Source organism: Mastigoproctus giganteus, chromosome 7 (assembly GCF_048544385.1).
Source record: "Mastigoproctus giganteus isolate SK-2022 chromosome 7, ASM4854438v1, whole genome shotgun sequence".
NCBI lineage: Eukaryota > Metazoa > Arthropoda > Arachnida > Uropygi > Thelyphonidae > Mastigoproctus > Mastigoproctus giganteus.
This window is the reverse complement of record NC_143581.1, coordinates 9,928,782-9,946,605: the sequence shown is the minus strand read 5'-3', so window position 1 is coordinate 9,946,605 and position 17,824 is coordinate 9,928,782. Positions and strand designations below refer to the sequence as shown.

At 40.2% G+C, this 17,824-nt stretch overlaps 1 protein-coding gene across 1 annotated transcript in view; it reads left to right on the top strand.

Annotated features, from left to right (window-relative positions):
* Positions 1 to 10,992, top strand: part of LOC150082490 (uncharacterized) — a 31,586-nt gene extending 20,594 nt beyond the window's left edge. Inside the window, exon 2 of the mRNA XM_090378648.1 lies at positions 9,016 to 10,992. Within this exon, the coding sequence (XP_090234774.1) occupies positions 9,032 to 10,792 (1,761 nt within the window). The 5' untranslated portion in view covers positions 9,016 to 9,031 and the 3' untranslated portion in view covers positions 10,793 to 10,992. The remainder of the gene's footprint in view (positions 1 to 9,015) is intronic.
* The last annotated feature ends 6,832 nt before the right edge of the window (positions 10,993 to 17,824 follow it).

The following is a 17,824-nucleotide window of genomic DNA, read 5'->3' as shown; positions in this document are numbered from 1 at the left end:
TACGGCACAAGGTTTGTTTGCCTCTGAGAATGGCATGATTTAGGCACCGTACTATGAAGGGCAGCGTGGTATACGGTAGGTTTTTATTCGGGTAAGTCTTTGAACGCTTTGTTTGTGGGTGGTGGAAAACAGAAAGTGAAGTTGGTGTTTTAGATGTTCATCAGATGGATTCTGCATTTATACTAAATGCATTTCCACTGATGATTTTGTTTACTTTTTGAAATATTGTTGATTTTATTTAACAAATATTTGATGCTTATTATCTGTACTTGACCCGACTGGACTTGTCCACCTTCCAATGATTTTACCTTTTTTCAACAGCCAAGCAAAAGAACATAGTCATCAGCTTAGTCGGTATAAAGTATTTATACTGACTAAGCTGATGACTATGTTCTTTTGTAATTTGAAGTATTCCTCGTTGATTCGCTGTCTTTGGGGAATTAACGGTCTTTAATGTGGTGTCCGAGTGGCACGTTTTCACATCTGGTTTTTGCCTCTTTAGTGCATTCCTTGATGGATTACTTTCAATGTGGAATCATTAGTCTTGCCAGTCTTATTCGGGTGTCATGTCCTCTCATCTCAGGTTCGTCTGTTTAGCGTATTTCTTGTTGGATTGATATCATTAGGGGATCACCCGTTTCAAGAGTCCTGTCCAGGGGTCGCAACATCCGATGTTTGTCTCTTACTGCGTTCCTTGATAAATTGCTATCATTGTTTTTCGTCTGCTGAATAATGCCTGTGCAAATTCAGCAAATTCCTCCTTGGAGTCAAGTAGGCGGTATTCTTGGTTTGTGGGAGTGTATCTTATTCTTGTAATGAGTTCTCCTCTTAGGTCTTCATATAATTCACATTCATGGATAACGTGCTTCCAGGTTTCTATCTCGCCACAGGGGCAGTGACGTTCCTCAATAATACTCATACTGTGGGGCTTATCTTTAAAGGGTTCATGTCCTGTGAGGAGGAAGGTGGTGTTCAGGCCTGGGCAAAGCCATTCTGGAGCCTTTGGATATAGTTCCGTGACATTTTTATGAATTTACGGGTGGTCTCGCCTTTACTTGTCTCGCTCCACCTAATCTGCGACTGTTGGGTCAGATGATCAGATATTCTTGCATTTTTCTTTTTATATTCCTTAGTCATATCCATTGTGTATCCATTCGTTGTTATGGGAATTTTCCGTGAAAGGTGGTACATCAGTCCACATCGGAGCACCTCATGGTCCAGCGGGAGAGTCCGTCAGGTCAGGACTTGAAGAGCCGCAGTGCTTGTTGTGCTGCTTGCCCTGGAGATTGTGAGGAGGATGTTTCTTTGGGTTTTCTCTAGTAGTCGTCTGTTGACCGCGGTTCCTGCCTTCAAGAACCAGGCAGGGGCTCCGTAGGTTCTGACGGGTGTAAAAAGCGTTTGGTAGTAGAGGGATAGGGTTCTCCTTGAGTCCCCAGTCCCTGCGTGTCACTCTTGCAATTAGGGCCGCATATCTTCTTATTTTCTGTTTTAAATTGGTGATGTGGGGAGTGAAAGATAAGTTGCTGTCCAGTATTATACCCAAGTATTTGAGTTGTTTCGACAGTTTGATTGTAGTTCCCGCAAATTTGATCTGTGGAGGCCTTTTTTGAATTCAATGGTCTTTTTTGCCATTTCCGGTACAATTTGGTCCGAGCCTGGACATTTCCTGTTCTTGGTTCTCTGCGCTGCCTCCTGTATTTCATCCATCGTAAATGGGGGTTCTGTCTGATTACTTTCGTATTGTTCATTGCCTTGGCATATATCTCTTTGGTTGGGTGGTTCCTGGAAAATGGTATCGAGTATGTTTCCTATAGATACATATCTGTAGGAAACATATATGTATCTGCTATTATAAGGGAGTAAAGTGTATTTAGGATCATACGGCACTAGGGGTTTCCCACATCTCCGCGTACTTTACATTGTGATGGGTGTGCCAGTTTGCTGGAAATTCCAGAGATTTAAAAGTGTATGGATATTGTATATGTGTAGTGTCGTGTACCGTTGTTCATTATTATTATTATTATTATTATCTGTTTATTTCCATAAGGAAACCACCCCGGGACGGCAAAGTGCCAGGAGGGTGCTTAGGGTACGAGATACTACGTGCAGTGGGTTACATATACTGAACACGTAGTCTCGTCCCGAAATATTATCCAGGACTGGAGCATCCACTCTGCCTGTGAGCTTTTGTGCGAGAGTGTGTATGTTCCTGTTAATTGTCCGCTGCATCCAGGGTGTGATGTTAAGGTTCGAGTAGAGAATGGCCCTTGAGATAGCAAAAGGGTGCCCAGCAACTCTGTTAAGCCATTGAAAGAACCAGTACTCGATCCCAAGGACGGACTTATAATGTGAATCTGGAGCTGAAGACCAGACTTGCGAGGCATACATTGCAATTGGCAGGACACACACTAAAATGTACTTGGTCGCTAGCTGAGGATCCCTAATTCCTACCAGTTCCTGTCTAGTAGCCCATAAAGCGGCGAATATTTTTGTCTTCATATGTGCGAAGTGTTGAGCAAAGGTGAGTCTGTCATCCCACTTAAGACCCAGGTCCAGGTGAGAGTGCACGTTTTCCACACTAGACCCGTTCACAGAGATCAAGATGTCATTTTTATTCTGCTTGTAAGTTATGGTCATTTAGGCAGACTTCTGCTCATTAATATGGAGCCCGATGCAATCCAGGTAGCTCTCAAATTCTCGGATTGTGCTATTTGCCATCTGGCAAATACCTTCTGCTGATTCATGGTCTTTGGAAGTGATGAAGAATTTTACATCGTCAGCACTCCCTCCTGTGGCACTCCTCGCGAGATGGTAAAACAAGATTGTAGCTTTTGGTGCTTAACAGTAAGTTTTCTGTGTTCTAGCAGGCTGCTTATTATAGTTAACAAATTTCCTCTTACATTAAAATAATTCCTTAAAATCGCAATGAGTGCAAATGTGGTGGTCTATGGCTGAAGCAGTGTTGATTGATAGTGGGAAGCAATGCTTTTTCGAATACCTTCTGTAGGGTGCAACTAACAGAAATTGGTCTGTAATCCTTAGCCAATTTTTGGTGTTTAATCTTTGGTATTGGGGTTACAATATAATTTTTCCAAACTTGCGGGAAAGCTCCTGACCTGATGATTTCCTGATAGATGTACAGTAACAGATCTATTATAAAAGGGCTACTTATTTTAAGGATGAACATTGGAAATTTGTCTGGTCCAACAGTGGCCTTATTGGGCAGATCGTTGATTGCTTTCATTACGCTCTCTTTGGTGATTTGTATTTCACTCAATGGAGGTCTTGTTGGTTCCTCTCTTGCCGAATAGTTTCGCGTGTTTAAATCTTTCAGGAGTTCCAAAATTTTTTTACCATTATCAGTGTTCTCAATTTGATTCAGTCCAGGCAGGTTACCAAAAGTGTTATTAGCCCATTCCTTGAAAATGCATTCGGTCATATTCTCTGTGCTATTTCTATTGCTAGTAATAGAAATAGCACAGGGTTCTTTGCCATTTTCTATACAGTTTTTACTTCCTGAGGAATCTTGCTTTCAGTTGTGGGTTGAACCATTCTTTTGTTCTCTCAGATATTTTGATTTCTTATGCTTTAGGTTCTGCCACCTAATTTCCTGAGATTTCAGTGGTTAGGACCTTAAAAAGTGAAAGAGTGCACATGTACATACATACAACCATGCATATACATACACATCAATTGGTATAGGTTAGTTCGCATGGTGAAGGCGCTAGAATGAGAACCCTAGAATTTTGGGCGAAATTTATTTTGATGGTTAAATTTGGATTGTGTGGGACTTTCGCTTGCGTATTGTTAGAAGGGGGGTAGGGAGACTGAAGACTGGGAGGATATAGTCAGAGATAAGGATCCAATAGGGAAGGTAGCTCCAGCTTGCAGTGGGGCATGCCCATACCCCACCAGAGAGGAGAGAAGAGAAGGGTGGCGGGGGTTGCAGGAGACAGCAAACCATCTCCCTTCCCCACCTGGAAAGGGGAGGAATAGTGGCCAAGATCGCCAATAGGGCGTGAACGCCTGTGGCTGGGAAGTATTATAAGGGAGTATGGAATAATTTGCCTTAATGTTTTCGCTGGTGAACCAAGATACTGGTGCCCAGCCTCAAAGAAAGTTTGAGGCTGGGCACTCGCGAACAGATAGTCGATTGTGTGGTTATCCACAGACTTTGGGGAAGATTCCAGGAGTTGGGGCTGGCACTAAGCGACCTGGTGAAGGAGCGTACGGCAAAAAGTTTGATCAAGATCAATAGGTTGACAACAGTACGTTCGAAATATGTAGTTGTCATGGGAACGTTTTTGTCCAGCTCTGACTAACGAAGCAGATTACATGAGGGTAGCTTTTATGCAAGGGGACCGCTGGGGTATGTGCTCTTTGCTTTGCTCCACAGGACAAGTTGCCTGAATTGGCAGTCTCGTGGATAGTTGGCAGAATCACCGTCCTCCCCACACCGGGTGGGAAAGACCTGAGTTCGAATCCATCGATGAAGCGAGGAATTTTTATGGGTCTTTTTCCCAACGTAGTCCGGTTAGCCGGTCTCAGGCGAGGGCAGCATGGTTTTTTTCCACGTGAAACTCGGGTTTTTCGTCCAGCAAACAGAAAATCGACCACAGAACACACGTAGCTTGAAGGCAATATTTACTGCACAATATGGCATTAGTGGCTGATGGGCCAAAAACCCTACGGCAACAACAATAAAAACAGCCCGAAATGGCGTTCACAGCATAAGTACTGTTGTCAACCTATTGATCTTGATCAAACTTTTTGCCGTACGCTCCTTCACCAGGTCGCTTAGTGCCAGCCCCAACTCCTGGAACCTTCCTCAAAGTCTGTGGATAACCACACAATTGACCATCAATGACCATGAGTGTGGATATGATCCTCAGAGTAAGTCGAGATGTGCACTCTGATGAGTGTGTCTGAAGAACCTTGACAAGCCAGAAATATGACATTTCTCAGAAGTGTGCGTCTTTATTTGCTTCCAGCAGGGAAATAATGACTGCAGAAGGCTATAGGCGTGTTATAGAAGGATATGTTCCTTATTTGGGATTCTATGTTGGCGCAATAGGGGTAAAATTATCTTACAGGACCATAACGCCCAATCACGCACCAGCTAGTCTACTGCTCTAGAAATGAATGCCGTTGTGCATATGGCGTGGATAGCGCTGTCTCTCAATTCTAGATAACATTGTAGGGGTAGTTTGGAGGGTATTGTTGCCCTTCAACTACCTCTACAATCTCCTTCTCTCTAGGAGCATTAAAGGGCTCTTATGGACTAGTGGGCTTCATCATCACCTGTGCTTGCTAGGCTCATCAACAGCATGTGACATCGGAGGGACATATACTCATTAGGACATATCCCTCCCCCTATCCCCAAGCCAGAAATTCAGATTCCATCCGTGTATTCATTCACTCTTGTCCTCCATGATTTGCACTCATGGTAATTTCATCATGCTCAGTTTTTTTGACTTCCGAAGTTTTGGAAACCAGTGGAGATGCCTCAATTCGTTTTTGAAGTTTTCTTTTGAATTATCGGCAACTTATGCAACTTGTAAACTAGCCTTCCATACAATAAACCCCTAAAACTTAGTCGACTAAGTACTTCTCTCCAGTGAATAAGGAGGAATATTATGCCCCCCCCCCCTTTACGAGTTTGGGAGAGATCAACAGAACCAAGAAGATCCCGCATATGACAAAATATATCCAGCCAGCTGTGTGCTCATTATCGGTTGAGGTTACATCTGTAATTTCGCTATGGATTCAAAACTGATCTAAATAAATAGCCTTACTGGAGAGTGACCTTACATTTCCATTTTTTTTGTCCATTACCTGTACACTGTTTTAGATGATCATTTTTGCAACAGTCACCAAACGTTTTGATCAAACCTTATGTCTTACTGACTCTCTTCTGTCTTTTGAGGATTAAGTGGTGTTGCTTCAACTTTGTCGACACTCCAAGATAGTAAAAATTCATGGTCAGATTTGTCTTACTTGTGAAGTAAAGAAAGATTTGAAATACAATCATAGTTTGAGCTTTAGAAGAGAAATTGGAAGTTGCAAACAAACTCATTCCAAAAAGAAAAAACATCATCCGTTATTTAAGAATCGTATCTTCTTTGTCTTGGCTTTCAATATGCTTTCGTGCATACTGAATTGTCCATGAATAACGAATTTTAGAAAGCATTTTACGCCAGAAATATCGATACTTGTGTCCTATTTCTGACCCAACTGCAAGAAATTTATGTTTGAATAAAAAAAACTGTCCCCAAAGGGATTAACATTTTTAAAATAAAATTATTTAAATGGATAAATAAATAAAGCTGAACTTCGACACAGGAGGGTCGTAAAAGTGGTTTTGTTGAGTCTAGAAGTCAATTCAGTAATCCCCGATGTCTGTTAAAAATCTGTGTAGCAAATTCCTGCAGAGTTGAGAAGGCATTTTGATTTGCAATAAGATATCTTTCATTTCCAGGAGAAAATTTATGTACTGTACTTGGCAATGTTTGTGTTTAATCTTGGTAAACTGGGCAAAAGAATAAGACATGACTCCAGTCTTCAGAAGTCCCGCAAAAACAGGTATCTGTCCTAGCTAGATTGAATTTTACCAACTATCAAAGAACCATGGCCAGTTAAAATGAATGATGGATGAAGACTTGGGTAGAACCAAAGATGATTACTTTTTGAGGTAGTGAATTTAATATCAGGTATAAAACATTTGGTCACCGCTTCTTTAGTTGAGGAATTCCATCTCACTTGCGATCTTTTACGTAGTTCAGTTCAACATTTCGCTTTTTCATTCTTTGGATCGTCAGTTGGATCATAGGTCAAACCAAAAAAAGGTTAGAGGCTATCATTTACGAATATAGCAAGCAACTTTGTACGTGAGATATAGATCCAGAGGTAATAAACCTGCAATACCCTGGAAAGATGCAATTGAACCTCTTCTACAAGTTCTCAGAAGAGCTAGGAAAAAAGGTCTGTTGGACACTGCCTAGTTTGGTTCCATGAAACCATATGCTCATAAACCTTATGAGTGGCAACAAGTAGTAAAGATACTCCATTATACTTGACAACCGGAGATCTACTATGGTCTAGTTTTCTGTGAAATATCATCATCTTGGTTTTAGATGGTGACACCCTTAACTTATTTTTGCAGAGTCCAATTCAGTCCAATTGGTACCTGGTGTAACCATGTACTAAGATGGAGAGATCGGCGTCAAACGCCATTATTTCCATATTGGTCGACTCAGACGTAGAAGACAGCCAACCATTGAGTTTGGCCCAAAATTGAACCCTGGGGACACCCTCAAGAAACAGCTTTAGATACTTACTGATGTTTGGTTTGGATGTAGACAGTACGTTCGGTAAAGTAACTCTTGACCAGAAGGAATGGATGTATGCCTAAGAACAATAAGCAATTCTAAGACGCCGTAGGACACTCTCCCACCAAATATTGTCGAAGGCACCTTCAAAATCAATAATCAAAATTAATGCAAAGAGCGCATCTTCACAACTACAACCGGGCTTAAAGCCATGAGGAGGATAGATTATTTTCCAAAAGAAGTTGATTACGTTTGTATGCCATGAGGTTTTCCAATAACTTGCCTAAGTGGACAATAAAGCGATATGCCTGTATGATTTAGGATCCCTTGGTGGTTTACCTGATTTTGGGATTATTTTAATGAGAGCAGACTTCCAAATAACAGGGAAATTCCTAGCCTCAAGCCATTTTGAAGAGTTTCAAAAGATGGTTTGGCCTAATAGAGAAGAATCTTTTGATGAAAATGCTTTACATCAATCAGTACCTGAGCATTTGTTATTACTCATGGACAAATGGGAGAACCATATTGCTCAACTCTAACTCCAGAATGCCAGAGTTTCACTATTATTTGAGATTACTGTATTAAAGATATTACCATGAGTTCATTTATTTCTACTGATTCTATTTAAAAAAAAAAAAAAAAAAAAACAGCCTTAGAACACATTTAATTTTCTGGAGTGATAAACCAACTCCTCATAACCTGAGCCGCCTTGGCACAAATCCAGAAACCGCACCCAATGCCAACTGCAATATTACTTTTGGAACTCCAACAAATACTGTGTTTTCAACATTTTCTTAAACAAACTGTCCAAAAAAATTCCTCATCAGCATCATAAATCATTTCTGTACCAGTTTAATTTTGCTCAAACTTTGATAAAAGTAAAATCTTCGTGACTTCTAAAAACGAATCTGTTTTTAGAACAATGCAAGATGACATGCATCTGTATAATTTCTACTGGAATGGGAGTGACAGTCCCTATTATATGTCCCATTACGATAGTGCAGCCGACCTTTCCCACCATCTTTTCGGATTAAAGCTGAGGTAGAAGAACGCGGTTTGTCTGTTCAATCTTTTTACTCTTGTCAAACATTGTGCTTTCTCGATTTAATATCGCCCACCGAGAATGTTAACCAACTGGAAATCGTTCCATGGAGTAACCAAGGTTAGAGTGCTTATCAATTACTTCACCAGACCTGTCTCAAGAGTTCCACTTCAATGAACACGCATCTCGTTCTGTCGGTATCTCTGCGCAATCTTAGCAACCCACCGGAAATCCTCTAGTAAGTTGACTGTGTTTTTCCCCCAAGCCACGTGTCACGCGACCTGTTTGTGATATTAGAGTGGATAAATTGCACAGAAACGGCAAGTGACACACGTACTGCTCGTCCTCTAGCGAATGAAGAGAAAATCTCAGTTTGAAACGAATAAATATCAATTTTAAGAACCCCCAAAAATCGTTAAAATGCGTTTAGTTCAATTCACGTAAGGGACCACAAGTGTGTGGTCCCCTTATGTGAATTGAAACTTATGTACCTTTGTACTCTCCAGAGCTGGTCTGAGAGATTTCTAAGGACTTGAATGCATTTAGCACAAAATATACATTCAGGTTTTTAAAGTTTAAAAGAAATTTCAAAATAAAATCTTTGGAGGAAAATTATATTTTAATGTTCATTTTTTATTCTTTCAGTGTTCATCGGCCGGTCATGTTGGTCTTTACTGTGGTCATCCTGCTGCTCACAGCTTCCCAAGGAGATGCCAAATGTCCCAAGATGTGTCGCTGTGCCCTCAAATATAACCGAAAGACAGTTATTTGCGATAAGGGCGGGATGAATCGAATACCAACTCTGGAGATGGATGTCAATACACATGTGCTCACCATCACGTCACCAGAAACCAATCCCAATAATCTGACTATCGGAAGGATATTTTTGAAGTTCCACCAAATTGAAGAAGTTCGAATTACACGTTCTAACGTTCCTGCTATCGGGGACAGTTCCTTTTGGCCCGGAAGGCGCCTCCGTCTCCTTGACTTGAGCCACAATGCGATCCACTTTCTCCAGGAATCCGATTTCAATGGCTTGAAGAATCTTAAACACCTTGATCTCAGCGACAACAATATTGCAGCCTCGCCATCAGCTCCCTTTCGTCACCTGGCCAGTTTAGTCTTCCTGTCCCTAGCCAGGAACCAACTTCAGACACTTGTTCCCCGTTTCTTCTATTTGCTTCCTCAACTGGAATATCTAGACCTCAGTGGAAATTCCTTAAGGAACATTGATCCCGAAAACCTGCAAGACGTTAAGAACTTGCGTACTCTTCGCCTTGCTGACTGTGCTCTTTCTCGCATCCACTCTCTTCTCTATCAGCAACTTCCCCTTCTCGAGGAATTAGATCTCAGAAACAATTACATTAGTCATCTGGCTCCAGAGGAATTTCGACATTTAAAGCAGCTTCGTATCTTACATTTGGACCGGAATCGCCTAGAAGAAATCGTGGAGAATACCTTTGATGGCCATGCCTTCGACCATCTTGGTTTGTCGCAAAACACACTGACATCTGTGTCTTCCTGTGCCTTCTGCAACACCTCTGTCGTCTCCCTTGACCTCTCTTTCAACCAGCTAACTGATATAAGCAGTGAAGTGCTAGACCCAGTGTCCCCCATGCTGGAGTCCCTCAATATCAGTTTCAATCCTTTGAACGAAGAGAGCAGTATTGTGTCTGTCCTTCCATCTCTTCGAAAACTCAAAGTACTTGTTGCGTCAGGAATCGGATTGAACTCAGTGCCTGAAGAATTGTTTTCCGTAGCTGTGGATTTAAGGGTTCTCAACGTGTCCCATAATAAGTTGTCAGTAATCTCAGATGAGCTCTTAAATCTACGAGATCTTCAGGAATTGGATATTTCCTACAATGCACTTCCTGGAATTAATACCTCTATTGTGAAACTATTCTCCAATATGACACTTTCGATTATTCGTCTTCACAGCAATCCTTGGGTGTGCACCCAGTGCGACATTGTACCACTGGTGCAATGGATAAAAACCACTGGCTATTATAACAATAGCTGCACCCCTGATGAACCGATAGAGGACTGTTTACATTGCCGATATCCCGATCACCTCTCTGGAAAATCCCTAGCGACTCTGATTGCTGAAGATCTACCTTCATGCTACACCCCCTTAGAGCAACCTCGCGTCTTGATGTATACTTCTCAACTTGGTATGATTGTTGCCATTGGTATCATCGTGGTTCTTGTGCTTATCATTACCGTGATAATTATTGCTTACCGAAGACAGACAGCGCAATATTACACACACGAAGAAGAAAGGCCTTCTGGAAGTGTTTACGACAACCCAGCAATATCAGGGACAAATGGTGGATTTGGAAGCGAGAAGCCATCTTTTATATCTGCTGGAGAGCGCGTTGACGACATAGTGGACCTTGGAGGACCTCGCAACAGTATTGGCTGATCACAGGGTATATATTTCGTCCAGTATCTTCGACAACATATGTGAGGAATGCGCTGAGCATGCGTGACATCGAACCTCGAGTGGAATCTTCAAAGATCTCATATACAGAGGAATACATCTCGAGAATCGTCCCATGATTTTGATCCACTGCCAGGGACCGGTGCAGTCGAGCTGTTCCAGGAACTTTCAATGTTATTTAGAGAGGAGATGTTTGATAAGGGGGATTACTTGTTTAAAGAGAATCCCTGGTTTTTGTTGGAAGATCTCGAAAAATTTCTTATCGTTTAGTTTAGATCCGTGTTTGTGTTTGTGTGTATGTGTATGTATGTATGAATGAGTACTTGCGCATGCGTACGATCATTGATTATTTGCTTTTTTTAAAAGTCAGATATAGTTGTTCTGCGATATTAACTCCATGATGCAACAGGGATCCTATTTCTTGATTCTCTTAAATTCACATGACGGGGAGTTTTCTGGCCATCAAGAAGCAGGAAGTATTGCAGATTCAAGCTTCTGTCATCTCCTAAGTGGACTTTTCATTAACAACAGCGTGTTCCAGGATTTTCTCCATATGGATATCTTTATCTATATGAAGAAAATTTGATGGCATTTCAATAATGCCTTTTACAACATCGTGTTTGGAATCAACTTCTTTCAATATCACTTTTCAGTTTCCCAAGTGGAAGTCACAAGCCAACGTGCCTGGTCTATGTGGAGGATGGTGCAGTGCTTCTTACTAGAGGGTTTCTGTGATGACTTTTCGGTGTTGACCTTCAACAAAAGGAGTCAGTTTTCCAAATTGACAAGTCAATTAAATTTTGATGGATTTCATGAACAATGACAGTTATTTATGGTCGCTGTCCACATATTTGAATATCATCTTTCATACATTTTTCTGTACTTTTCGGGGGATAAGCTACGCTACCCTCCTCTGAGATCAACTGACTCATCCACGTTGTGAAGCCCATAAAATTCCTAGCGTCATTGAAGGGATTCGGATTCAGTTCTTTTCCATATGGTGTAGAGGGACCACGGTGATTATATACCAGCTATGCTACTTATGAGGTGCAATATGGGCTTTTTTGAGTTAGTTGGTCTCAGGCATAGTCGCTGATACTCCTAAAATTCTACAACAACAACAACTAATAAATAAGGACTTTTGAGAAGTTTATAGAATTTCTTTTCCTGTATTTTTGGGGCAAATGTAGGGCATTTAGAATTTGCCCTACATCTGTCCCGTGAAAATTTTGAAACTCCCTATATTCGGTATCTCCAGAATTTTCCTCCAGCCTGAACTCATACCTTACAGTCAAAGCCAATTCTCAGTCTCAATGAACAGAAGGATCTAGTACTTTAAAATGTATCTTTTTAGATTTATATAAAATTTAAGAGTCCAAAAATCTTTAGGAGCATTCTGGGACATTCTGTATTGTGCTTCTAAGGTTTGAGATATTCCTTCTCTCTTAATAGCTAAACCAAACATTAAAATTTCAATCTATAAAGAGATCTACCTCATTCATCTTATTCAAAATTCTCTGGAAATTTAATTAAAGAATCTCTTTTCTATTTCTCGAAATACCCACTTGGGAGATACATTTGGTGGTCCAGATTGTCCAAATTGATCTGTTTTCGTTTGAAGATTATAAGGAGGAATTCCCTTATGGTAAACTCTATTTTCTAGTGTTTATTGATCGTCAGTAAGAAGTGCCTTTTGGTCAGTTTGCTTCAGTGTTATGGATACAGATCACCTTCCCTCATCTCTTAGAATGCCAACTCAATCATTAATTTCAATATCGATCATTATCATATTAATTAATTAACTTGTAGTGTATAGATATAAAACTTAGGTCAATTGAGTGGCATTCGCTGTCAGTAATACAATGACGCAATACCAGACTACATCCCCCGGTTTTTCAAAAATGGATGACAAATGTAAATATGCAAATATGATTGTGCAAACTGGCAAACGCAATAGAGAATGTATAGTGCAAATGTAAATAGTAATGTTTTCTTTGTGGTCATGTCTATCTATATATATATATACATAAGAATGATAATTTTGTATCTATATTTATAAGTTAATGCCTTCTGAACTTATTAGAAAATTGTAAATGTTTACAAAGTATGGCTCCCAGTTTTGTTTGGGGACTCTTGAAAGCTATGTACAGTTTTGCTGTGACTTTTGCCAATAAATGTTGTTCGTACGTAGTCAAAGGTCATAATTATATCCCATGCTACATTTTGTGGTGAAATATTACTTTTGGGACTTGCCAGTCAAGAATTCAACTCGTTTCAGTCAAGTTTGCACTTCGTATCTCCATTGAGGCAACTCCTGGAAGCATTCCTAGCAGGATGGCTTCTAGAAACAGAACAAATCCTTACCACGATACCACCTCCAGCAGCTTGAATGATAATTTATGATATTTTGTGGTGGACACGAGGCAGTCTACATGCATGGGCTCATTGGAAGGTTTTCAAAAAGGTAAATCGAGATTTTGTCATCCAATATGATCATTATCCACTGTTCTTGGAGTTGGAGGCACTGCAGTCGAATACTTTCTTTACAACTCCAGTCAAAATCCCATATTCTTCAATTCAAGGGGCAAAGTTCCATGATGATGGTTGGACGATACTTTTCAGATGGTTGCTTTCGACACACCATGATTTCCTTTGATTTCTCAATTATTTATGGTACTAAACGACTCCAAGAATAACACCTTTCTGAAAATCTGAATGATCATCTCTTATCCCTATGATCAATTGACTAAAAGCAGCTGGACAGCATCCAGTATTTATCTGCTTCCAAGGAACTGGTGGTTATAACATATAAAAACTTATATTTGCATATCGTAAGCCGATTTCAAACAGTTTCTACTTTTTTTTTGGCCAGTGAATGTATTTTAATGGTTTAATAGTCCAGGAAGGGTGGAGAATGAAATCAATTGATTTTTGATCAGTTCGAAGAGGTTCTACCAGTTGAGGTTTCAAACTGTGTTTAAAACAATTACTGCACTATATTTACAAGCGAGATATACAAGACAATCCTACCAGCAATTAACTCGGTGAATGTCATGCTTATAGAGGGCGTGTAAAGAGGAAGCAACCAAGGTTAATTTAATATTTCCTTGTGTCCAAAAATTCATTGAGGTGCAAATCATCTGTTACCGAGATGTCTTTCAGTTAAAAGCGATGCGCATGCGTCTAAGTATGTACAGATAGTAGTATTTCAATAAACAGGTGGAAAACTTTAAAATTTGGAAATGAATTTATAAGTAAAAATCCCGATGGTAATGTCTGGTGAGATACTAAGGACGTTTGGAGTCGTTTAGTAATGAATAATTGTGGATCAATAATTTATAACATTTTTTGGCTGTGACGTAATTTATTGAGAATTAATAAAGTCCTTTTATTACATTTTGGGGACCATGACAGTTCAAGCAAAGGTGGATGAACCTTCCTTGTTGATTTATGACTCGTGCTGTGAGCATTTATGTTATTTGTATTTACAACTCGGGGAAAATCGTGTGAGTCCTAAAAATTAACTTCTCATAAAAAGGCCAATGAAATTTGATTAATTAACTTCCATGCTTTGTAATTAATCACTACTCTGTACTAATATTAGCATGAAAGTAATTTGGGTAACCTCGCCCATCCCCTGAGAACGAATTTTAAGGGGATTTTAATCCGATCTTTCTCCTCTCTGTGGACCTTAAATAAGTTCGGTTTTGTTCGCATTCGGTATTAATGTTTCGCATGATTCTAAAATCGTTTCTGAGTCTCCACCCCTTTCAAATGTGCGTATTTAAGTAACATTCTTAGCTAATTACCCAGATAAGAAGGGATCATCCAGGACTTGTTTCAATATGATCGTAACAAAATCTTAATTTATTTCGGATTGGAACCAGTCACTATTAGAAAGCGCATTCTATTTATGACTACTTTCCCAAATTTCATTTAATTTAATGGTGATTCTTAAATCATTTTTGGATTGGTTTCCTTACGAGGCTCCATTTCTTTAGTATTCAATTCTCATTTTGTGTGTACCCGTAATCTTGTGTTATTTATACCGAAGAAAATCTCACTTTGCATTCAGGAATATCCTCACTTGCCAAAAAACTAGAAAAACTTTAATTTAATATCTAGTGGGGTCATCTTTTGCCCACATTACAGCTCATGGCATGGACTCCACTAGGTGAGTGGGAGAGTTTAGCTGCACATTTGATCTTTCTTTCAGCAGGATATTTGTTTAGATACGAGGAGGCCAGAGTAGATGTTCGAAACCTTGGGAATGTTCTGCGAACCATTCAGATACAATTTTTGCACAGTGGACTTGAAAGAATCAAGAAAAGCATTGCAGGATGAAGTTGGTGCGATACGACAGAAGGGTATTCAGTGAGGGTAACATGACCTTCCAACGGTATGAGCGAATCCAGAACATATTCCATACCATGACACTATCTCCAGCCGCTTGAGTAGTGTACATGAGACAATCTGGATGCTTGGCTTCTTGAGATTCACTCTATGCGTTCACACTACATTGGTGCGTAAATCGAGATTCGTCAGACAACATGACCTTCCACTGTTCCATAATCCAGTTTTGGCGCTGGTGACACCACTCAATCGAATCTTTTCGACCTCGCTCAATCGAATCTTTTAGACCTCGCTCAATCGAATCTAATCAATCGATTTTCGGAAAGAAATGGCCACTTATAGGTACATGACCACGAAATTCCATATTCTTCAACTCCTGCCACATGCTACTCTGGATAATGGTCTTTCTTTACCTAAATTGATTTTTCCATCATTTGCTGAACACTGGACCTTCTACTTTGACGCACAATCCACTTTAAATTCCTACAGCCTCTTTATTGGTGTACCAACTTTCTTCAGCATTTCTTCTTATTAGAGCTGCGTTCCCCTTTCTTCTTCCACTCATTTAATACTTTTTAGATGGTAGCTTTCGACATGTCAATGATTTCCTACGTTTCCTCAATTGTGGCTCCTGCTAAACGTGCTCAACAGAACACCTTTCTGAAAATCGGAAAGCTCATCTGCTTCCCAGTCATCAGATCGACTAAGAGCCCTGAGGAAAGTGCACAGTGTTTATCTAACATCAAGGAACCTTTGATCATACAATGTGACAACGTATATTTGCATTTGTGTGTTTGATTATCTGTTGGCGCCAATAGCAAAAGGTTTCTAAGTTTTTGGACAATGAGTGCATGCAGGTTTCAAAATAAATGAAGAAATCACTAACCTTCACCCAATTTACCATAATTATTCAGCTCGTGCCTTTAAGATCTGAGAAGAGTTAGTGCAGTTTGATCCACGTTACTATGACTAATGGAGTAATATCATGTTTGGCCCGTTTGTACCTTTAATGGTAGTGTAGGTCTGTTGCGGATATAACTTCTAATGTTCACGTTTCTTGAAATGCCTCCCAGATGGCGTGTACATATGAAGCGAGACAGGAAGCGGATGGATGGAAATCTGATAATCGCTAGCCATGGACAACTGTCTCTAATTAGTAGACCGCAACCCGTTTATAAATATTTATTCAGGTAAAACGTAGGAGTGATAAAGTTTAACACGTGACCTCCCACGTGATAAATCACCGAAATTGAATGTACACGTTGGCTATCGCGCGTCTCTTGATTCTTAATTATTTCCACACTTGGAGCCAAGGTTGCTGTAGAACGAACTTTGGTAATCGCTGATGTCACGTGCCTTTCCTGTGATAGATCCTCACTTGCTCCTCTGAGCTAGTGTAGCTGAGCTCTTCTCATACATCTGTTATTCCATATGACCCAGGGTAACACAGTTGGTAGGATCACCATCCTCCCCATACCGGGTAGAAAAGACTTGAGTTGAATCCCGGCCTTGACTGATTGATTCTGTGATAAACTAGTAGGAGTGAAAATCTTTAATATTTGCTGGCAAGATCTGGCTGTTATACTTTCCAAGATGGGTGTTCAAAGTCTTAAAAATTGACCAAAAAGTAAACAATCTAATGTGTAAAGTGATTGTGCAATCCAGCGGACATCCGTTGGTAAAATGCCATCAACAAGCATGTGTTTGTTGGGAATGGTATCTGTAAGTTGTTCCCTAGAGACATTGCTAAAGTCCAAAAACTTTCTACGTAATGTGCCATTTATGACGCAAGGAATTTTTAAGGGTCTTTTTCACAACGTGGCTGAGTTAATCGGTCTCAGGAAAGGACGGCACTCGGGTTTTCCGTCCAGCAAACAGCAAATCGACCCTTCATGCTGAGAAGGGGCTGTGCCAGTGAGGTTAAGCCATATGAATTTAACGATGCCGTAATTACAGATGATTGTTTATTGAGGAAGAGCACGAGGGAGTGTATTGAACTGTTGAGGTTAATTATGAGGGCATCTCTGTACTCAGGAGACATTCCTTTGGACTGGAAAATTGCCAACGTATCGCTAATACATAAATGCAGTTCTAAGAGTGAAGTTGGTAACTACAGACCGTTTAGCTGACTTCATTGGTAGGAAAAATCTTAGAGGCAATGATTAAGAATGCAATCCAGGGACATTTAGATAAATATGGGATCACTGGCAAGATTATAAGATGGATTTATAGGCGGCTGCAAAGCAGAAGGCAGAGGGTTGTGATAAATGGATATTCTTCAGATTGGTGTAAAGTCAGGGGTGGGGTTCCTGAAGGATCGGTTCTTGGACCACTGTTATTTCTCAATTTCATAAACTCCATCGATGAAGGGACAGAAGGCGTGACCTCAAAATTTGCAGATGACGTAAAGATTGGCAGAGTTGTTAATGATCAGTGCCAAGCAGTGCTCCTTCTGGATAAGTTGAACAAACTTCAAAGATGGTCAGAAAAGTGGCAGCTACGTTTCAATTCTGCTAAATTTAAAACTTAAATGTCAAAGAGTTGCATCTAACATGGTCTGTTCTATATTTTAGTAAAGAAAAAAAGCTCCTTCTATAGTAACATAATACGTCTGTCTAGTGCAATGCCAGAAAGATGAAGTGCACGAATTACGAAACATTT